This window comes from Passer domesticus, chromosome 4 (assembly GCF_036417665.1).
Source record: "Passer domesticus isolate bPasDom1 chromosome 4, bPasDom1.hap1, whole genome shotgun sequence".
NCBI lineage: Eukaryota > Metazoa > Chordata > Aves > Passeriformes > Passeridae > Passer > Passer domesticus.
The window spans coordinates 72,481,678-72,501,041 of NC_087477.1; the positions used below are offsets into that span (position 1 = coordinate 72,481,678).

The 19,364-nt window shown below is 39.4% G+C and overlaps 1 protein-coding gene across 4 annotated transcripts in view; it reads left to right on the top strand.

Annotated features, from left to right (window-relative positions):
- The window catches only part of TBC1D14 (TBC1 domain family member 14), a 64,887-nt gene that overhangs the window by 24,893 nt on the left and 20,630 nt on the right, over nt 1-19,364 (top strand). For 3 of the 4 annotated variants that reach the window (XM_064418740.1, XM_064418739.1, XM_064418741.1), the window contains 5 exons: nt 11,334-11,452; nt 14,024-14,106; nt 16,095-16,212; nt 17,737-17,843; nt 18,690-18,770. In XM_064418740.1, coding sequence (XP_064274810.1) covers nt 11,334-11,452; nt 14,024-14,106; nt 16,095-16,212; nt 17,737-17,843; nt 18,690-18,770 — 508 coding nt within the window. Of the gene's footprint in view, nt 1-7,135; nt 7,282-11,333; nt 11,453-14,023; nt 14,107-16,094; nt 16,213-17,736; nt 17,844-18,689; nt 18,771-19,364 lie in introns of those variants that run through there. The other variant, XM_064418742.1, reaches the window with a different exon arrangement.

Below are 19,364 nucleotides of genomic sequence, written 5' to 3' on the forward strand. Positions count from 1 at the left end.
GTTTGGGTAGCCTGGGTAAGTCATTGTGACTGATGGCTATAGCTGCCAATAGGGTGAGTGTTTGCACACAGACTTCACTGAAGCTAGAAAATGTGTAGTGCCTGTTTTGTGCTCTGCATGAGAAGTCTGAGGGTGTAAATGAGTCACTTCCCATGTTCTCCACTGCTGGGTTCATTTCTATTTGTCAGCCTTCAGAAAGGCAGGATTTAGATGTTCATGGCAGAGTTCCTTTTTTTTTTTTTAACAGGAAGCAAATGCAGTGTAAGAAGGTGTAGTTAGAAGGCTAGTCTGACCTATTGACTATTGTTACATTCTCTGGAAATAAAGGTGTAACTAACCTCCTCACTTAATAATTATAACCCAAAACTTGCAAGTTGCCTTAGTGCACAGCTCTTTTGTGTCTTTCCTTCTGATCCAGTTGCAAATACTTTTATTTTGTTGTAATCATATGTAAAGGGCATCTAACTTTTGTGAAGGTAAATATAAATAAGTAAAAAAAGGAAACCTATTATGTCAATGTTGTCTTAAAAGGTCTTTTCTTTTTCCCCAACAAGAACAGTAATAAATAGATCATTCAGCAATTCCAGCAGGCTCTCTTAATCTACAAAGAGTGTGTTGCCCTTGTCCTGTCTTGAAAATCACCTGCCTAAACCAAAAATACTATCATATTTAAACAGATAAAGCAAGAGTTGTAACTTCCATTCACAATAAAATAAAGTGATTTAATACCATGTCAGGATGATTGTTCCTGAGTATTAATAATAAAAACATTTAATATGACCCAATCAGGTGTCATAATCTAGCAGAGTGTAGCTGACAAAGTGCTGCTTTTGGTGCTGTTGGAACTTCTTTCCATGTGTTAACAACCTGTGAAAGTACAGAGTATGTTACAAGCATCAGACTAATAGAAAACAGTAAGCTTTGAGTATTGGTTTAAATAGCTATGACAAGCTACAAAGTGCTTTTGAAAGGAAATGAGAGGGTTTTTTTCCTCCTTTTCCAGATTTAAAGCTATTATATTAGCTTTCTTACTCTCTAGAATGCCTGGTAAATTGTGGGGATCAAAAGCCCTGGGAGATGGAGGGATGCTAAAGAGGTGTAGCAGGCAGTGTTGGAGGAGAAGTATCAGTTTTCATGAGTAAAGATACTAAGTAGAAGGATAAGCTTGGTTAGTTGGTACTGCAGTTACAATGTCAGCTGCTGGTCTCTGCTGCAGGGTCTGTTTCAATGGTGGTGGTAGGTTTTGGGGGAACTGCTGTAATTTTAAAGTTGTTATCTTTGTTTCAATTGGGACAGTTACTTTGTAGCCCAAATTGATACTTAGCGTTAAGACCAGGAATGGTATACGAATGCTGAAAGCACAAGATATTTTTAAATGCAGGAAGCCACAAATTCATGGAAAAATGATCAACTTTTGAGTATCAAGTACACAACTCTTTCTAACCTCAAAATTTCAATGCCAGAGATTATAACTATTCAGGACAGCTGGTACATCAGTGGAAGTTTGTTCTTATTTATGTTGAGTAAGAATCCATCATGCAACTGGTATTTGTATGTGTTCCTGTGCTAATAGAAAGGTACTTAAACACTTACTTCTTTGTGTAGTCAGTAAGTTTTTTTCCCTGTAGTAACCTTCTACTGGCAACACACGGGAGGCTTTCAGATTCCCCCTCTCCCCTCATGGGTTTTTGAATGAAAATAGATGTCTGTAGAGAGCAAGCCTGGAAATAACACCACGTGCCTTTGGCTGTTGCATTGCACCAACACTTGGCAAAGCATTGCTGGGAAGCAGAGCTTGCAATAAATTTTTGAAAGCGGGTGTATAGCCCCTAAATATTGTGTTGAAACTGCCTATTCTAACTGGAGACTGGAACTTTTCCATTGCTGACATGTGAAATTGAGAAAGCTTTGCTAGACTTCATTGTGCTAATTGTGTGTTAAGCAGACCAAGCTCCTGAGAAACTCGACCCAAAGGTTTTCTTTGTCTATCTTCCAGATTATACATCTCAAACTGCATCTAAAATTAAAGAATGGGGGTAGATACAGGTTTTGAAAGGCTAACTCTTACCATGCTTGCTAGCAACAGGAAACAAAGCTGATGTCCTTTAGCTCTGAAAAATGAATGGAGGTACTGTGTGTTACTTGAAACCCTGAAAATATGGATGTAAGGATTTTGAAAACCCAGACTGGTGCTTTTGCCTGAAGTGTCTTTCTGAAGCAAGACTAGCCAATTTTATGTTCTCATTCTCCTTCTCTCTCTGAGGATTCTTGGTTCTATTTTTTACTTAGATTTTATTACAAATTTTTCATGCCTGTTAGTATTTTCACGTCATTTTCTTGTGCTCTATTGAGAAAGTGGCACTTGAGCATGACAAAGTTCAGTGGAAACAGCTTCATGAATATTAAAGCCTGAAAATAGTCATCACTTAAAGCCACACTATGAAGGTATATTGCCCTCCTTCATATATTATATTTGTGTGTATCTTTAAAAAACTACAATTTCTTCCTGTCAAGACTGAACTTTAAGTTGTGAAGATGATTGTATTCAGGAATATTTACCTTTTCATATAGTTGTTGGGGGTTTTTTTGTAAAATTAAAGAATGCACAAGGATCTGGCCAAGTGATGAGAGAAAATACGGCACACACTCAGTATGAGTACAAAAGAAGCTTTTATTAAGCATGTAAGAAATTGGCACCAGAAATGGCTTCAGAGGTAATGTCAGGGCTCAGAGAAGCAAACATGGGTGGAAAAACACTCAGAGGTTTTAATGCAGTAGACATTTCCTTATTTTTCTGTACTTTCTAAGGGCAGACAAGTATTAAACTTGAAGAGGTCTGAGACTCTTAAAGATACCCAAGTCTTGATGAGGCAGCAGAAGGGAAATTATCAGAGAGATTTGAAAACAGGGGAGAAGTAGAATATGGTTAAAAATATCAAGTGAAGTATCTTTCCCTACACTAGTATGGTGTTTGTGCTGGAGTCACGGAGATAGATACAAGTGTGCACATACTTACCAACAAAGACAACTGTTGGCAAACAAAACAGTGCCTGTGTGCCCTGGAGGCTCTCTGAACTGCATAAAATACAAGTTGAGCATTGCAAAGTAGGTAGCATTCCTGGGGACTTTTGCACTGTGTTGAAGATTACAAGTATTGGTATTTGCAACTGATTTGAGAACTTGCAAGATGAAATGTGGTATTCCTGTGGCTCGTTTCCTATAGATCCTGGAGTTAATCTGGATTTTTGGCCATTTCAGAGTGGTATTAGCATCAGGTTGATGTGGTATGGAGAGTCCTTGTATTTTAGTGTCTCTCAGAATGAGGGAAACAGTTCTAACATGATCTTCAGCCACAGTAAGAAGTGTTGAGACTAGATAGGAAGGGTAGGTTTTCTTCTGCGACATTAGCAATAATGTGAAATGTCAGAAGAAAAAGTTGCTGAGAGGTTATTTGGAAGGGTATGATGCTGAGACTACACAGATAATAAAGGTGGAGAGAGAGATCAGTGGGTAGGCATACAGACTAAGTAAAGTTATATTTTCACATGAAGTCCATATCCAGTGGAATTCCAGTCCCTGGAAGTAATGTTTATGGGATATGCTGAAAGCATTTGTTCTGGCAGATGCTCACAAGAAAATAGCAGTAAAATAAAACAACCATTTAGCTTGTATTTTCTTGCTCAGACATTTCCCAGATGCTTGTCCTGCTGGAGACCTTTCTTGCAGATGTTTCCATGTGATTAACACTGCAGTGTACCAGACAGTGTCAGTACCTAGGGAAAGTGTGCACACATTTGTATGTGCAGATTCAGTGGTGTCCTTTGCACTGTTCTAAGCAGGAGGGTGGTTTTTTTTGTTGTTGGAGTCACTCGTTAACATTACACTGCACAATCTGATTGAAGATCCCCCTTTTGACAGTAAAAAGCTATTCTTAAGCAACATGGTTCATGGTATGCTCTGTCTCTGATTACTTCAAATATTTTTCTTCCTTTTTTTTTTTAATGAAGCATGTCACTCTATATAACCAAAACCCACTTAATAATTTTACATATAGCACAAACGAAATGTGAGCCCTGAGGGGTGAGAACCATCTGATACAGAGCACGCTGAATGATTAGAGGCAACAGACTTCAAAACAGCGAGCTGTTATTCTTTCTTGGAAGAACTTACCTGGCCTTGTCTATGCTTAGGTTTCAAATGTTCCTTAATCTAAATCTTGCTCAAAATATGATGTTATAAAAATATGTATATGGAAAAATTGTTAGGGTAGTCCAGTGGCTGAAGCACAGGACTGCAAAACAGAGTATGTGGCTTCTCACTCTTTTGCTTTACTTTTAAATTTCTGTAAGATGTATGGATTATTTTATTCATTTAACTTTAGTGTGATTGTGTGGGATCACATCAGTTTCCAGCCCAGGTTGTGTATCCCCTGTAATCTGAAAGGAAAAGTAGCTGCTTCCCAGGGGAAAAGAGGAAAATTTCAGAGCACTCAAAATTATGCCTACGAATAGTGTGAAGTTTTCTGCACAGCCTGGCCATAGTATCTTATCTTCTACATTGCTTAGGCATTCCTAATTTGTAAAGTGTGGAACAGGAGAATACTGTGGTAGTAAAGATGAGAAAGATGTCCTGGTGGAAGATAAAATGTCATACACATGTTATTACTGTCAAGTTCTGTCATGTCATTGCTATCTTCTGCTCAAATCTTTAATGTAAGAGGATTAAACATATGTGTATACACATACAGAGAACTGTGTAAAGCAAGTAGGGCTAATTTTGAACCATTAATTATTCATAGAGCTTGGCAGATAATTAAAGTGTACAGGTTGAGCGTGCAATTCTGATTTCTCAGGTTGTTAGATCAGTAACTAATAAATTAATTGCATTTCAGAATAGTTCTGTACTGGTTTTAAAGTTATATGTAAAGATCCCTAAGAAATTGTTTGACAGTGTAATCTGAACTCAGAAGTATGTATTCTCTGTTAAGTTTTGAAGGACAGTCTCATAATTTGATCTTTGCCTGAGGTTTCAGTATTCTTAAATTCTCTTTGATTATTGTATATATAAGGGTCTTTATTAAAATTACTACTATGTGGCCTGGTGCCGTGTGAAGAATCAGATCTTAGTTTCCCAACCCAAAGTTCGTAACAAATTTCATGATCTGGTAGTCCTGCTGCATATTCCTTTCCTTTCATGTTTACATTGCCCTAGAGCAGGCATTGCAGGGTAACCAAACTAATGGAACAGAACAAAAGGTGTGGGTTTGGTGGTGTCATTTCCCCAGTGCAGCATATTGCAAGCCACGTGGCTGTATAATGGTGGCACAGAAATGGTGTGAGGGGCCAGAAGGGAGGGGAGGTGCTGGTTGTGCACCAGCTGAAATTTGTCTGGTCAACTATTCCATTTAGAAAAGGGAAGGGATTTCAGATAGAAACGCATTAGACAGTCATGAAACAATGGAAGGGAACATTGAAGCACTCTAGAGGTAGTGGTAAGACTTAAAAACCAGGGGAAAAATAGGGTTTTTTTGCTTGTGCAATTCTGGTCCAGTTCTTATTTCATATGCTGGGTGAGGCCAGTGGAAAAAATAAAATGTAATTAAATCTTGTACATAACCTGTTTAAGTAGTCTCAGGTACTCTTGTAAATGCAGCAACCTAAAAATAGTGGCTGCTACCAACTCTAACCTGTGGCCAGATGTGGTTTGAATTACAGGGAGTTACAGTTTGCTTTTTACCCTGTGTCACCAGGCATCCCTCTCTCCCAGTCTGCTTTGCAGAAGAGCTGCAATATAATTCTATTTTCAGTGTGAAAGCACAGACCTCTACTGCAGGAATACCACTGCCCATCCAAGAGTGCTCTTCCTCAGGAGCTGCTTTTTGCCTGTGTTAATAGCTATACCTTATGTGAATGGTTTTTTGATATGTGTGATAACTTAGTTTCAGATAGTTCATGAGATAAAGCATTAGCACTGGAGCCTGTAGTGTTTTGCATGAGCGGTGTTGACTTTTGCTTTGACATGACAGGTTTGGATGGCAGGTGTCTGCAACTAATTGGCATTGGTGGGAATGGAGCCGAGATACTTCTAACAGTGAGCTGTTCCGTATTTGGCATTGTATCACTGAATCTGTGAAATAGATGTGAAGTCACAGGTTGAAAACAATAGCTGATATAACACCTAGCAATTCTGAGAAAATAATTTAACTTCTGTAAAGCCACCCTTTGAAAGCAGAATGCTTAAGTGATTGATTGTTTTCAGATCAGTCCTTGCTGATCATTTTGGGATTGAGGATCAGACTTTGATAAAAATCATGAGTAATCCACCCTGGCAGCTGCAAACCGCAGTCAGTGATACTTAAGAATATGAAATTCTTAGTGCAGAACTGAGAAAATGGCAACACTTTCAGGTCAATAGATAATATTTCAAAATGCAAGTCTACCAAAGACAAAGCCACAGCAACTTGGGTGTCTCTACTGAGTTAAACGACAGAGCCTTTGGACAAAGAAAAATTAAGGGTCATATTCTATCTGGATTGAGGCAAAATATTTAGCAAGAGGTAATAGCGAAGTTGTCTGAACTGTTGAAGAGATTTCTATATCTCGTACAGCTGTCAGAGGTGGACAAAGCATGAGTACTGAAAAGATGCTTATGCTGTAGGGAAGTATTGCAGCACAACGCTGGTGCTGTTCCTTCGGCAGTGATGTAGGGGTTGGTGAGTTTTAGCTGCTCTTGCACTTCGGACAGGTACCGAGGCTGTCTCAGCAAGGCACAGAGCGGGACTCGGTACAAGCAAACGCCTGGCTGGGAGCCAGGGACGCGGGGAGGGGAAGCGGCAGTGTGGAAAGCCAGTGCAGAGAGATGTCAGTGTTTGAGGAATGCAGCTGCGTCCTGAACGCGCCCGTAATGCTGAGCTGACAAAGACTGCGGCTAATGCAGACGAGCTTGTGCGAGGTTTGGGCTGTCCGTCATGGACCCGGATCCGCACCGGGCAGGGCAGGGCGGCCCGGGAGGAGGGAAGCGTGTGCCAGGCGGTGCCGTGCGTGCCCAGGCAGCGCTGGGCGAGGCGGAGAGAAGCGATGGTGTGCGGCGGCTCCGCGGGTGATTAGCGCGGCTGGCGGGGCGGGGCGGCGCGGCCGGACCCACCCGCGGGAGGCGGCCCGGGCGGGGCGGGCGGGCGGCCCGCGAGGCCGTGCGGGCCCGGGCGGCGGGAGCCAGGCCCGCGGTGCGGGGCGGGCAATGGGGCTCCGGCGCCGCCGCCCGTGAGGGACCGCAGCGTTCATGGTGAGCGGAGCGGGGCAGCCGCGGGCGCGGGGGTCGGCGCCGGCGGGATGGGCGGGCGCGGACTTGGGCGCTTGTGGGCGAACCCGGCCTCGTCCGCTTCTCAGTCGCCTCTCCGAGTCCGGGGGAGAACCAGCTAACCGGGAAGGGGATTCTCTTTGTGCGAGGCGGGGCTCCGCCGGGGGGGAAGGCGGCAGCACGGCTCTGCCGGGTGTTCGGGGTGCCGGAGCGTGGGGGCTGCCGGCTGGAGCCCCGGCGGTGCCGGCCATCCCTCCTGCCCTGCGCTGCTGCCGCCCGCGGAGCCAGAGCCCCGCAGCCTGGCGTCTGCCGCTCCGGCACCCGGCATGAATATTTCATACTCGGCTCTGTCGGAGAGTGGCTGCATTTAAACACGCAGGGCCAAAACAAGATGACCTTGGTAGAGCAGTGTGTGTTATTGTAGGTTCAGTTCTGCCGTGCTGCTGGTGCTTGGGGAGGCTTGGGGCGTGTGGGAAGTCCCACAGCGCTCTCCCGGCTAGAGCAGCTGGTCTTTCAGCGCTTGCCCTGTGTTCTAGAGGGTTATTTGCGTCTCTCGGTAGAGGTTGTTGAAGATCCCTTTGTAGGTTGGCTTGTGTTTTTTTAAGAATCGCAGAGGATCAGCACAGTCAGAGCTTCTTGCATCTTAACTGCAAAGCTGGCAGCTTCCACCCAGAATTAAACTTGGTTTCAGGAGGCGTGTTTCTGTGGGTTTTCTTTGTTTGGTTTGGATTATTTAAATCAGTGCTTTCATCTACAGCACGCTCTTAATAGAACATCTTCAAACCCTAGTTTAGCTCTTGTGAACAGCTAAAGGTGAAACCTGGAAGAAAGCCTAAATGATTCCAGTGATAAGGCTGTATTTTAAATTGCAAATGGTCAGCTCATCCTAAGTTGATCCTAAAATTAACTTGCAACCATCTCAGGTTAGTAACCTCTAATTGCAGCATAGCATTTAAACAGCTCCTGAATTATTTGTACCTGTGAGAGATTCGAGTCTGGTTTAAAAGAAAAAGCTTAAAATGAGCTATTGTGTAGCTCAGCCTATTGCAATATGCCTGTATGTGCAAATACTTGTACTTGCTCAGTCAGCAGATAGTCTTAATATGAGTTTGTGGAGGCTTCAGTGTGCTTCATTGCTTTATCATACATTGTGCTCTGAAATTGCATTCTCTTCTCACTTGGAGTAAAAGATAATTTTAATGAGCTTTTGTTTTCTGTGAATTTTGGGGTGTTTGGTTTTTGGGGTGGGAGGTTTTGTTTTGTTGGGTTTTTTTGTATTTTCCTTAATAAAAAGCAGTCTTGTAGATAATATCACAAGACGACGTTTTTATTCTTTTTTGGCTACCACTGAAAAGGATGAAATTGGTACAAAGAAATCATACTTGTAATCTGATCAAATGTGCCACTCCCATTTTTGTGCTGGTCTGGCTTTTTTACTGGAGGGTAGTGCTGAGTAGAACACCAGTGAATACTTGCTGAAATGCAGGGTGGGCTTTGGCTCTTCTGAGAGGTTTGCGTAATTGTACTGATGTGCTGATACTGTAACTAGCCATCCATATTTAGAAATAAAACATTTTCTTAACCAAGAAATTCTTGTAAGGAGATGTGTAGTGCTGATCTGGAGAACTTTGTGCTTAGCTGAAAGGGATTTCCAAATCAATTTGGGTGTTCAGAATAAAATTCCCATTGCAGCCCATTGTGGACATTCTTTTCTCACTTCCCAAAAGCAATTTTTTTCTCCAGTTGTCTTTCAATGAAAGAAGACCCTGAATATAATTTTCATAAGTCAAAATTAAGCAGCTTCTCTGGAAATTCTGCTATAATAAACATTGGGTAAATATGTTTTAATGTTAAATTCTGAGATGTTTTACGGAGTAAGAAAGGTTAATATTTGACTATGTTAATTTGTACAAAAGGGCTCATTAAAAATTAGTCTCTTAATAGAAATTGGGATAGCAGAATGAAGCAAATGGCTTTTCTATCAGCATAGTGGATTTACTCTGCAGCTGGTGCAGCTGAGCCCATTGTGATGGTGCACTTACACACTGGTCACTCTCAGTTGTTTGTTGGCGCAAGTGACCAGTGTAAGCCTGTGCTTTCTGAATATGTTCTCTATCTCAATACCTTTTATATAGTATTATTTTGCCTATTTTCTTTCTGGAGGATTTTTTAGTGAATGGCTTTGTCAGCATGAGCACGATCCCTTTACTTTACAAAGCTAAGTACTAGTCCATAGTTTAAATGCATTTTCCTTGGTTCTTTTCCTTGTTTTCCAACTGATGTCATGCACAGCAGTATTAGCTGGTATTAATGAGCCAGACATTCCAAATTCATGACCATGTTTCCCATTACAGCAATGTAGTCATCATAGGATTGATTGTTGAGGCAGTGCCCAGTTAATAGACAAGGGAAAATAGGGATTTTCTGTGTCCTGAGGGCTGCACAGACCTGTATCCATGAGTCCCACGGAAGTAGTTTGAGCTAGGATTGAACTGTACAACACAGAGTAGAAGAGCAGGGCTGTGTTGGTCCGCATTCATTGCATCATGTCTTGTTTTCATCCATCCCCTTTTTAAGGTGTGACAGCCTTTCTGGAAGGGATGAATCCTGTTTTAGTGCTGAATGTACTTCTTTGGTTGGAAACACTGTAGCTATTGCTCCAGGAAGTTTTGATGAAATGGAGAGGTTAGGTTGAGAGAAAGAAAGCAGTACCATCTGAGGAACTCTTTGTGCTAGCAGGAAAAGGTCTGTGGCTGGAGCACTCTTCATAGTGCTCATTGATAGTGCACATTTGTGTTTTTCTAAATTTTATTTTAATAGAAATGGGATAAAAAGTTGTGCATTAAAGCCTTTGAGTTTTGGAAGTGGCAAGAATCATTATAAAGTTGAAAGTAGAAGTAACTACATATAAGGTGGATGTGATTTTTCCTTAGGACTGTTTGACCATGTTTGTTGTTTGTGCATCACTGATACTTTGCATATTTAATGTGTGCTGTAATACTTCAAGCGCTGTACTAGATGGAAGTTGTGTAAATGTTGTTTTATCCCATTATGTCATGGGTTTAGTATACTTTCTTTTAAACCAGTGTTTGTAGGAAAAGTAGAAATAAAATGGTACCTGAATGCCCAATCCTCTCCTATAGATCAGGATGATGCAGTCATTAAGGGTAGAAGGACCCTGAGGCGTGAACTCTCCTCTCAGGACAGAGTCTGCTTAAACCAGGTTCTCAGGGCTCATCCACCTGAGCTTTGAATATTTTCAAGGTCAGGAGTTCTGTCACATCTCGGGCAACTTGTCCCAGTGCTCATCTCCTCTCCCTACAAAGCCTTTTCCTCTGGAGGCTGAGCAAGCCTGGTTCTCCTGGCCTCTCTTCATGTGGCGCTTGCTCCACACCCTGACATCTTGATACCTCTCTGCTAGTCTTGCTCCAGTGTGTCAGTGTCTGATTCCAGACACGGGTTAACCTGTTATGCTCTATTGTGGTTTAGGATTGTCCAAAGCATTGTACCAAGTGTGGTCTTTCAACTAACAGTGATTTTAACCTGTTTTTCTCTCCCCACTGTTGAGGTGTTGCATATGAAAACAGCTTGTGTAGGAGAAATCTTACAATGAGATTTTAAGACATGGAGTTTGTGGTCATTTTTTACTTTAGTTTGAAAACTGTGTAAATTTTTTAAAAAATTAAATATGTCTTTTTAATATGGTAGTCCTTATTTTGGTTCTATTTTTGTACCTCAGAAAGTACCTGCTATTTGTAAGGTCCTTCTTAGTAATACTTTGTAAAAGCAGGCTGTCAGCCAGAGGAACTTAAGATGTTTTTACAAACAGAATAGAAAAACCCATCAAGATTCACTCATGAATATAAATTTTGTCAGTGTTGAGGTTGCTCTAGTTGAAAAGCTTCAAAGGGACTGCAGTAGGGCTGAGATGTGAAAGCATTATCCTGAAAACTTTTGTAGGTCCCTTTTTAAATTCTCAAGTGCATCATCTTGGTGCTCTCCACTCGTGTAAGTTTCCCTGTCTTTTTCTTCTCTAGGAATATGAAGAAAAAACTGGACGAGCTCAGAGACCACTCTCTCCTAAACAGAATGTGAGGAAGAATCTTGATTTTGAACCACTCTCCACTACAGCACTTATTTTAGAGGACCGACCAGCGTAAGTTTTGGAAGTGCCACAGCGAGGGTCTCTTTAAAACCTAGCAAGTATTTTCTAACTCAGTGTATTTGCTTACTCTAACTTCAACAGATAATATAAAATCTAAAATAGATTTTTTTTTTCAGACTAGTGAATATGATATTGGGCTGATTATGAGAAAAATTATTCAAACAGAAAGAACTTTATTTTATAATAAAAGCAATGGCTTTTTGTGAAGGGAGTTAATTAGGATAGCAGAGCTTTAGTTTTGAGTAATTCTACCTCCTAAACATGATTAAGGGGTTTTTATTTTCCATGAGATAACCTAAGTATAAAAACAAAGCTGGTGTATGCTAAAGAAATTGAGAAGCAAGAATACAATGTCCTGTTTACACAGAGAAAGACCACACCTCTATAAATAATGAAACAGTATAGTGATTGCTCTGCAGGGAGTTCAGCATCACATTTTAAGGGTTGTCAAGCACTTGATGACTTGTTTCATGCCTTTTACTGCAAAGAGATTTTTGCATATGCAGAGTGACTCCAAAGCCATTTACCAGCAGCTGCTTTACCGTGGTTTTCTCCTGAATTACACAAATTCAGTCATGCTTAGTCAGTTTATGATTATGAATGTGAGCTGGCTTTATGGGCATGACATTTGCATTTTTAGTATAGCTGTGCATTGGTGTGAAGAGCTGGCATAACGTAGATCTGTGCTTTTGTCAACAAACCTGCGTGAAAAATGCTCACATCAAAGTAGTGTAATTGTAGGGTTACTTAAGGACTTTTCTGGCTTGGCTGATGGACTGTGTGGCAAGACAATGAGAGATGTAAAATAAAAGAGTGATTATTTGTTATAGCAGGCTTTGTTATGTACAACTGGAAGCAAATGTGCTAGCTGATCTCTTGTATTTAAAACCTGTCTGTTAAAAATCTCTTTTTTGTGGGATGATCTGAGTAGTACAGTGTTCAGACAGATGGAAGTTAGTGCTACATTACAGGAGAATGTTCAAATTTTGCTTTCTTTCCTACTGTTGATAGAATGCGGAACTTGTAGCAGAAAGGTTTTTTTAAAATTGAAGACAATTGAAACATTGCTTCTTTCATCTAATGGAAAACTGCTCTAGACAGCTGTGCTGTCATTTGACTCTTACTGAGGAATTTGTTTAACAAAATTTTTAATTGTTTATCTACAGTTTGCATACTATTTTTTTATGTTTACCTATTAGTCTTTGAGTAGTTTCCTTTTTAAGACTTCACAGAGAAAATTGGAGTGAGATTATTTTTTTTTAAATACCTGCTCTTGATTTCATGCTCATTTGTAGGGCTTAGGTAAAACTTCCCAGTAAAAAAAATCAATAAATATTCTATAGTGCCTCTAGCTTCAACTGGAAAAAGCATTAGTTGAATTTTAATAGACACTAAACACCATCTCACATGTATGTTGGCAATGTTAAGACATAGAGCAAATTATTTGTGTGGTAGAATTTAATTTAGCAATACTTGACTTCTTTCATCTGGTTTTCCTTTCCAAACTTCCCCTAACATAAATAATTTTTAAAGACTTGGATTTAGAAAAAAAAAAAGTAGATCAATTACCAAAGTGAAGCTGGAAAAAGAGTAGATTGGTCTCTCTGGTTAGCAAACCAACATTTCACCAAAGTGAAAATTTACTTTTGTTTTTCTAATAACAATTTGGAAAAATACTCATGAGCCTGTATCACATGCTTATGTGTACATTACAGGTACTGTGATTACATAAATAGCAATGCCTGTTAACTATTAATGATGTTGGGGGATGTCATCTGCCTGATGAGTGACACCTTACAGGAACATGAAAGTGAATTTTTTCATAGCTTTTCTATTAACCAAAGATATAAACTGTTCTAGGAATAAAATACAGTGTTCTACAATACAGAAGAACAAAATTGTTAGTCATTTCCTGTTTTGCTGATCCTTTAGTTGTAAGAGATACGTATGGTTATGTTAATGACAAATGTGATTAGCTGAAAGGTCGTGTGTTCCAACACATGAATGCATGCATTTGTATGGCAGGGCCTCAATCACAAATCAAAATGTTTCGTTAGAATTAATAAGTGGAGAATATTGAGGATGACTCCAGTTAAGTCTTTACAATAGAAATGGGGTTTCAGAGAGCAGAGGAGGAAAGGCTGGGTTAGGGAGTCATCATGTGTGGGTAAAGAAAGTTGAGGATGTATCTCTTAGACAAGGTGAACAGTAAGAAAGAGTACAGTCCTTACCAGTTCAAATCAAAAACAGCCAGCTTTGTATATACCAGTATATTTTCTTTATGAAGAACTTCATGAAGTGGGTTCAGTTGGTTTAATAATAAAAATGCTGAAATTACCAAATGTAAGGAAATTACTCAGCGTATTTTGTGTATAAACGTAGTCATAGCTGGTCAGTGTTCTTCCCTTCTGCTGACTCTGGCAAAAAAAAGATTCTTTCCAAGGATCTGTTGTTCTGCTCTTTGAATGGATATTTTGACAGGAAGCAGAGTGTGCTTTTCACTTAGAAGTGTCTAGAATTTTATTTAGACAGTCATGCCAACTGTAAATATTATTTTTTTAGGAACCTTCCTGCAAAACCAGCAGAAGAAGCTCAGAAACACAGGCAACAGTACGAAGAAATGGTGGTTCAAGCAAAAAAAAGAGGTGATGGAATTTCTTGTCTTCAGAGGGGAAAATATAGGGGTATTTCTAAACCTGGAATGCACTTGTGTCAGTCTGTTGCTCTGTAATGTGAGGGATTTCTGCTTCCTCTCAAAGATTCATCACTCCCAAGAGAGGAGCAAAGGTTTTTTTGTTGAAAAGCTCAGCCCCAAGCTGAAAAGAAAATTGTCCTAGAATCCAGCAGGAAAAAAATTTTCAATCCGTAACTTAAATGAGTGACACTTATTTGTGGGTTTAAAAACTTAGTAGTATATTGAAGTAGATTGTTGGTCAAATTAGTGAAGACTGGACTTAAAACTTCAGGATATTTGTCAGTTTCATGATGGAAGCAACCTGTTCAGGCTGTAGTACATAAACACATAATTTTCCACATAGGAAAATGTATGCAATTATGTTCATTTTAAGTGAGAGACTATCAAATTTACAGCTTTCTCAAGGATTTGCTCATAATGTCTTGCTTGATATTTTTCACTGAAGTGTCTTAGTAATACTGTACCATGAACATGAGGTAGAGGTGATGGTTGTGGTTTCTTTTGGCTGATATTTTTGACCATCTGGGTTTTCTAATTCAAAACAAGCATTGCAATAATAGGAGATTCAGACTTGGGTTTTGCATCCAATGGAAGCTACTGGAAATGTATTTTTCCAGCTGGCCAGACCCTTGAACTGTATGAAACAGTGAAAAGGTATATGAACACAGGACTTAACTGCAGAATGCAAGTGACACACTTATAGAAGTATCCTCTTGTGATTTTGAACATCATATACCCACCAGTGAAGTTCTAACTTCATGTGACTTCTGTTCAATATATCTGCTACTGTATGTGTAGTCTAAAGGAGTTTCCCTGTTCTTTATTTGCATGGAGGGTGGGTGGATTGGGGAAAATGGGATGAACGTTAGGTGATGGACCAGCTCCTTGTGCTGTCTTCACTGAACTGGAGTATGTCATTCTGTCCAGATAAATGCCATGACAAACTCATTTTCCCTAAAGCCACTCCAGATGAGCAGCTTTGCAGAGTGATACATTGTCAAGATGTCAGGAGATCGAAGACTGTAAACTGTCTTGTTGGTTAGAGAAAAACTGAAAGCCTTGCAAGGAGCTTGTATCAGAGCTGGAAACATTATGAGGCAGTTGCTATGGTTCTGCTCAGGCAGTTTCTGTGGGGCTTTAAAGTGGATTCATCAGGTAAAATGTGTCCATTCCAAAGACACCTTGTTCATGGTGCTGCTGTTTTTCAGTGAGTTCTGCTTGCCAGGTGAGCACCTCCTCATACTCTAGACAGCATGTGGATGCACCCATGTCCTGCTGTAGAGAGTGCCTGCATTTGTTTAACAAATTTGCCAGTGGAAAAAGCAGTAATTGATAATGCAGGAAGAAATACTGAATGATAATTCAAACTGCAAAGTATATCTAAACCAGACATGAAATGTTTTCTTCTTGGTGAGCTGAAGGTTTCCATTTGCTATATGTAACATTTAGGTTACCCATATATGAAGTAGCATCAAAAATGTGGCTCTTGTGATTTCTTGGCAGTATACCTACGTTGTAATAGAAGAATGAAAACAAAATAAAAAATTGTATTCATTTGCCCTGTAGTTTTGAGTCTGCCATGAAAGGGGTGGGGCTTTATTAGGAAATACTCTGACCTGTTCTGCTAGGTGAGGCTGTTGACTGTCTGAGGTGTTAATTCAGAGTTAATAGTGTGGTTAGATTTAAGAGTCAAAGAAGTCATATGTTATCCACTTCCCATTGTCCCATCTGTGGAAAATGAAACTTACAGTTCCAGTTCATTCTTTATTCACATTTGCAATCACTGCTCAGCTTGCTGTGTGCTTGGGAATTTTTCACAATTTGAACAGTCCACTGTACTTTATGGTGAACACAGTGTGCTTTACATGATTGCGCAGCCATGACTGAGTATTTAGTTTCTGGTTTTATTAACTTAGAAAGGAAATTCCTTGTTTGCAGAGCTTAAAGAAGCCCAGAAGAGAAAGAAACAACTGGAAGAACGCTGTAAACTGGAAGATAGCATTGGCAATGCTGTTTTAACTTGGAACAATGAAATCTTACCCAACTGGGAAACTATGTAAGACAGTATGTTATATTGAGTTTTAATTAAAAATTGCATTCTATATTCTGAAGAGAAGTTACAAAGTCAGAAAGCATAAATTTTAAATGATCTTGGAAGCTTTTGTTAGAAAATCATTCTTGAACAGCTACAAAAGAAATAAGCAACATCTTTATTTCTGCAAGGTGGTTGGAACTGAATGCAGTGCTGAGTCTTATTACTTGTCTTTAATGAAAGCTCAAGATACTCAGAAACTCTGAAGCACTGGGGAGTGAGCTGTGGTAGAGAATGTAAAAGCATAAGGCATAGTACTTGAACATCATTAATTTATCAGAAATGAGCTTTCCTTGACTAAGCTGTTAATGTGATATCAGTGTAGATTTAGGTATGTGAATGGTTTCTGAAGCCTCTTTAATTCTAGAATGGTATATATGCTGGGATAATCAACTAAAGGAAAGAGAAATAGGGGAAAAGTTATTTATATTGAATGCTAGAAGATTTCCTTTAAAGACATGGCACAGGCAGTTGATAAAATACCTTGGTGATCTTTGCTAGTCATCTTAAAAAAAAAGCAGCCCCCAGTGCTCCAAATACAACCAGCACAGCATAAACTATAAACCAACAGCACTCAGAACTGCAATTTGCTTAACAATGGAATTCAGTTATCTTGAGAATATATATTAAAAAGATGGACAGAAGTTGTTGGAAAATGTGTTTCTGGACAACTGAAGTATAATAAACTAAGTCTAAACAAATTATATATTTACATGTTTGTCTTTAGTATTTGAAGATGCATCTGTTATGGTTGCTGTAAAAATTAGGTCACCTTTTCCATTATTGGTTTGTAAAGTCAGAAATTCCCCAATGTATTCACTGTTTTACATTTTAGTTTTCAGAATCTGCTGAAAGATAAACGGATTATTGTGGGTTTACCACTTTTCATTGGTGCTTAGGTGCTATTTTGCTCCTTCTGGGCTCTCAGATTGCTGAACATCAGCTGCATCCATTTCAAAGCTTTTTTTTTATTAAAATGTCTTTCAAGCTCCCACCTAAAAGTTAATCCTTGTCACATCTTTGTGCATTTTTCCAGAGGCATAGAACTGCAAAGATAGGTGGGAAGCTGCATGTCTTTGCACAGCAGGGTGATGGCAGAGGGTAGACTTTTCCGACTTGTTCTTAGTATTTAGTATTGTATGGAGCTGTCCAGTCTTTAGCATAGGCAGTGGCATAGGTGTGGACCTCTTTTCAATTTCTTTACTTTTTCCCTATGATTTTTGCTAATCAAGTGTGGCTGCAGATTATGCACTTTGTGATTACTGTGCTTCTGTCAATATAAAGCCATTACATTGGAAGGAAGAAAGATTTCCTTTGCAGTTCAAAGCAAAATAGTACTAATGAACGGGTATGTGCAGATTATATTTTACTTCTTGGGCCATTGATGTTCATCTTGGTTTGAATCCCATCAGCAGTGATAGGAGGATATATTTGCAATGCAGCTGGCAATGCAGTATTTCTTAGAATAACCTGTTTTTCTTTAAACAGGTGTTGTTCGCGTAAAGTCCGAGAGCTGTGGTGGCAGGGCATTCCTCCGAGCGTGAGAGGCAAAGTCTGGAGCTTGGCAATTGGAAACGAGTTAAACATCACCCACGGTGAGGCTGCTGTTCTGTAGACATTCCTTACAAAGTGAAATAGCAAGGGGACATTCTTGTATCTGTTGTGGTGTGGATGTGAGGAGATGTTATCTAGTTATGCTTTTTTTGTGCTGCTTTGATGTGTTTTGTTCAAAAATACAGTGTCTTTTAATCTTGTAGCTGTTCTAGGACTGCTGCTGTGAATTGTTTCGAAGTATTGGTGTCACTGTGTCTTGCTTTGATGTTGGATGGAGATGGTCAGAATTAATGACTCCATTTTTTTTTCTTTTTGAAATGTAAAATTGTTGTTAATTTTGAAATGCCTATGAGTGTGTATAGTGTACTTCCTTTGGTTTGAAGGAAGACAACAGGTTTGTAAGAGGTTAACAGACCCCTGGCAAGATTTGTGCTTTGATTTGTGAGAATAGAAATAATCTATTACTTCTGAGTACAGAAAAATTCAGCTCTGAAAGACTAACAAGTAATTTATTCCAACATGGAAACGTGGTAGACTGCTTGTACTCCTGCTGTATTGTGCTGCTTTTCAGTGCATTGCTTAGTTACCTTGGGTATATTTCTTACCTAATTTGCTAGACTTTCCTAATTATCCATTCAGACTGTAATTTTGAACATCAGTGTTCTGCAAGAAAAAGCAAATATTTGAATGTAAAATGCAGCTTAGATTGCCTTTCCTTTTCACTTCATATGAAGTTACAGGTGAGTGGAACATGTCTTTTAAAACTGTAACCCAAGTAGAAGTTCTGCTATTGTTAATGCCAGGGCAGCATTGCCCATATGGTGGGTGGTTAGTGGACGTGAACATGTACAAATAGTGGACTTGGTTTTGTGTTTTTCTTTTTCCAGAACTATATGATATTTGCCTGGCTCGTGCCAAAGAGAAGTGGCGATCACTTAGTACAGGAGGGTCTGAAGTGGAATGTGAGGGTATGCTTTTTGTCAAGTATTTCTGCTCTGTTACAAAATAAGACATTTGTAAACTAGTTCCTTAAAATGAAATTTTAAGCAACATTAAAAAAAACAGTTATAAAATTGTGTTCTGGTCAAAAGAAAATGTCTTTTTGTGAAAGCAAGGAATAGCTGTATTTTTCTCATTGAAATTCTGATGTCATACAAAGCACACAAATGTTTTTTTATAACCCATCTCTGGATACAGTTCTGTCCTACAAATTTGATGCATATTTGTAGGAAAACTACAAATAGTAGTTTGGGAATTATCACTGGAATTGGAATACTAAAATACTTTTCTGCATCTATAGTTTTGGGATTGCAACTCGGGTTAGAGGAGAAAATTGCATTTTAGTCCCTTATTGCAACTTTGAGCTGAAGTCATTGGTGTGTTTCAGAGAGCAGCAGGGTTTTTTTTTGCAGATGAAGTAGTTTGAGATTTGCTAATTGGAAGAGTTGACTGTTCTTGAGAGATTAGAAAGCTACATGCAAATGATTGAAATTGCCTTCAGAAAATAATTATACTGAACAGAGGAGAAAAAAAAAGGACAACATTACATATTAACATTTATA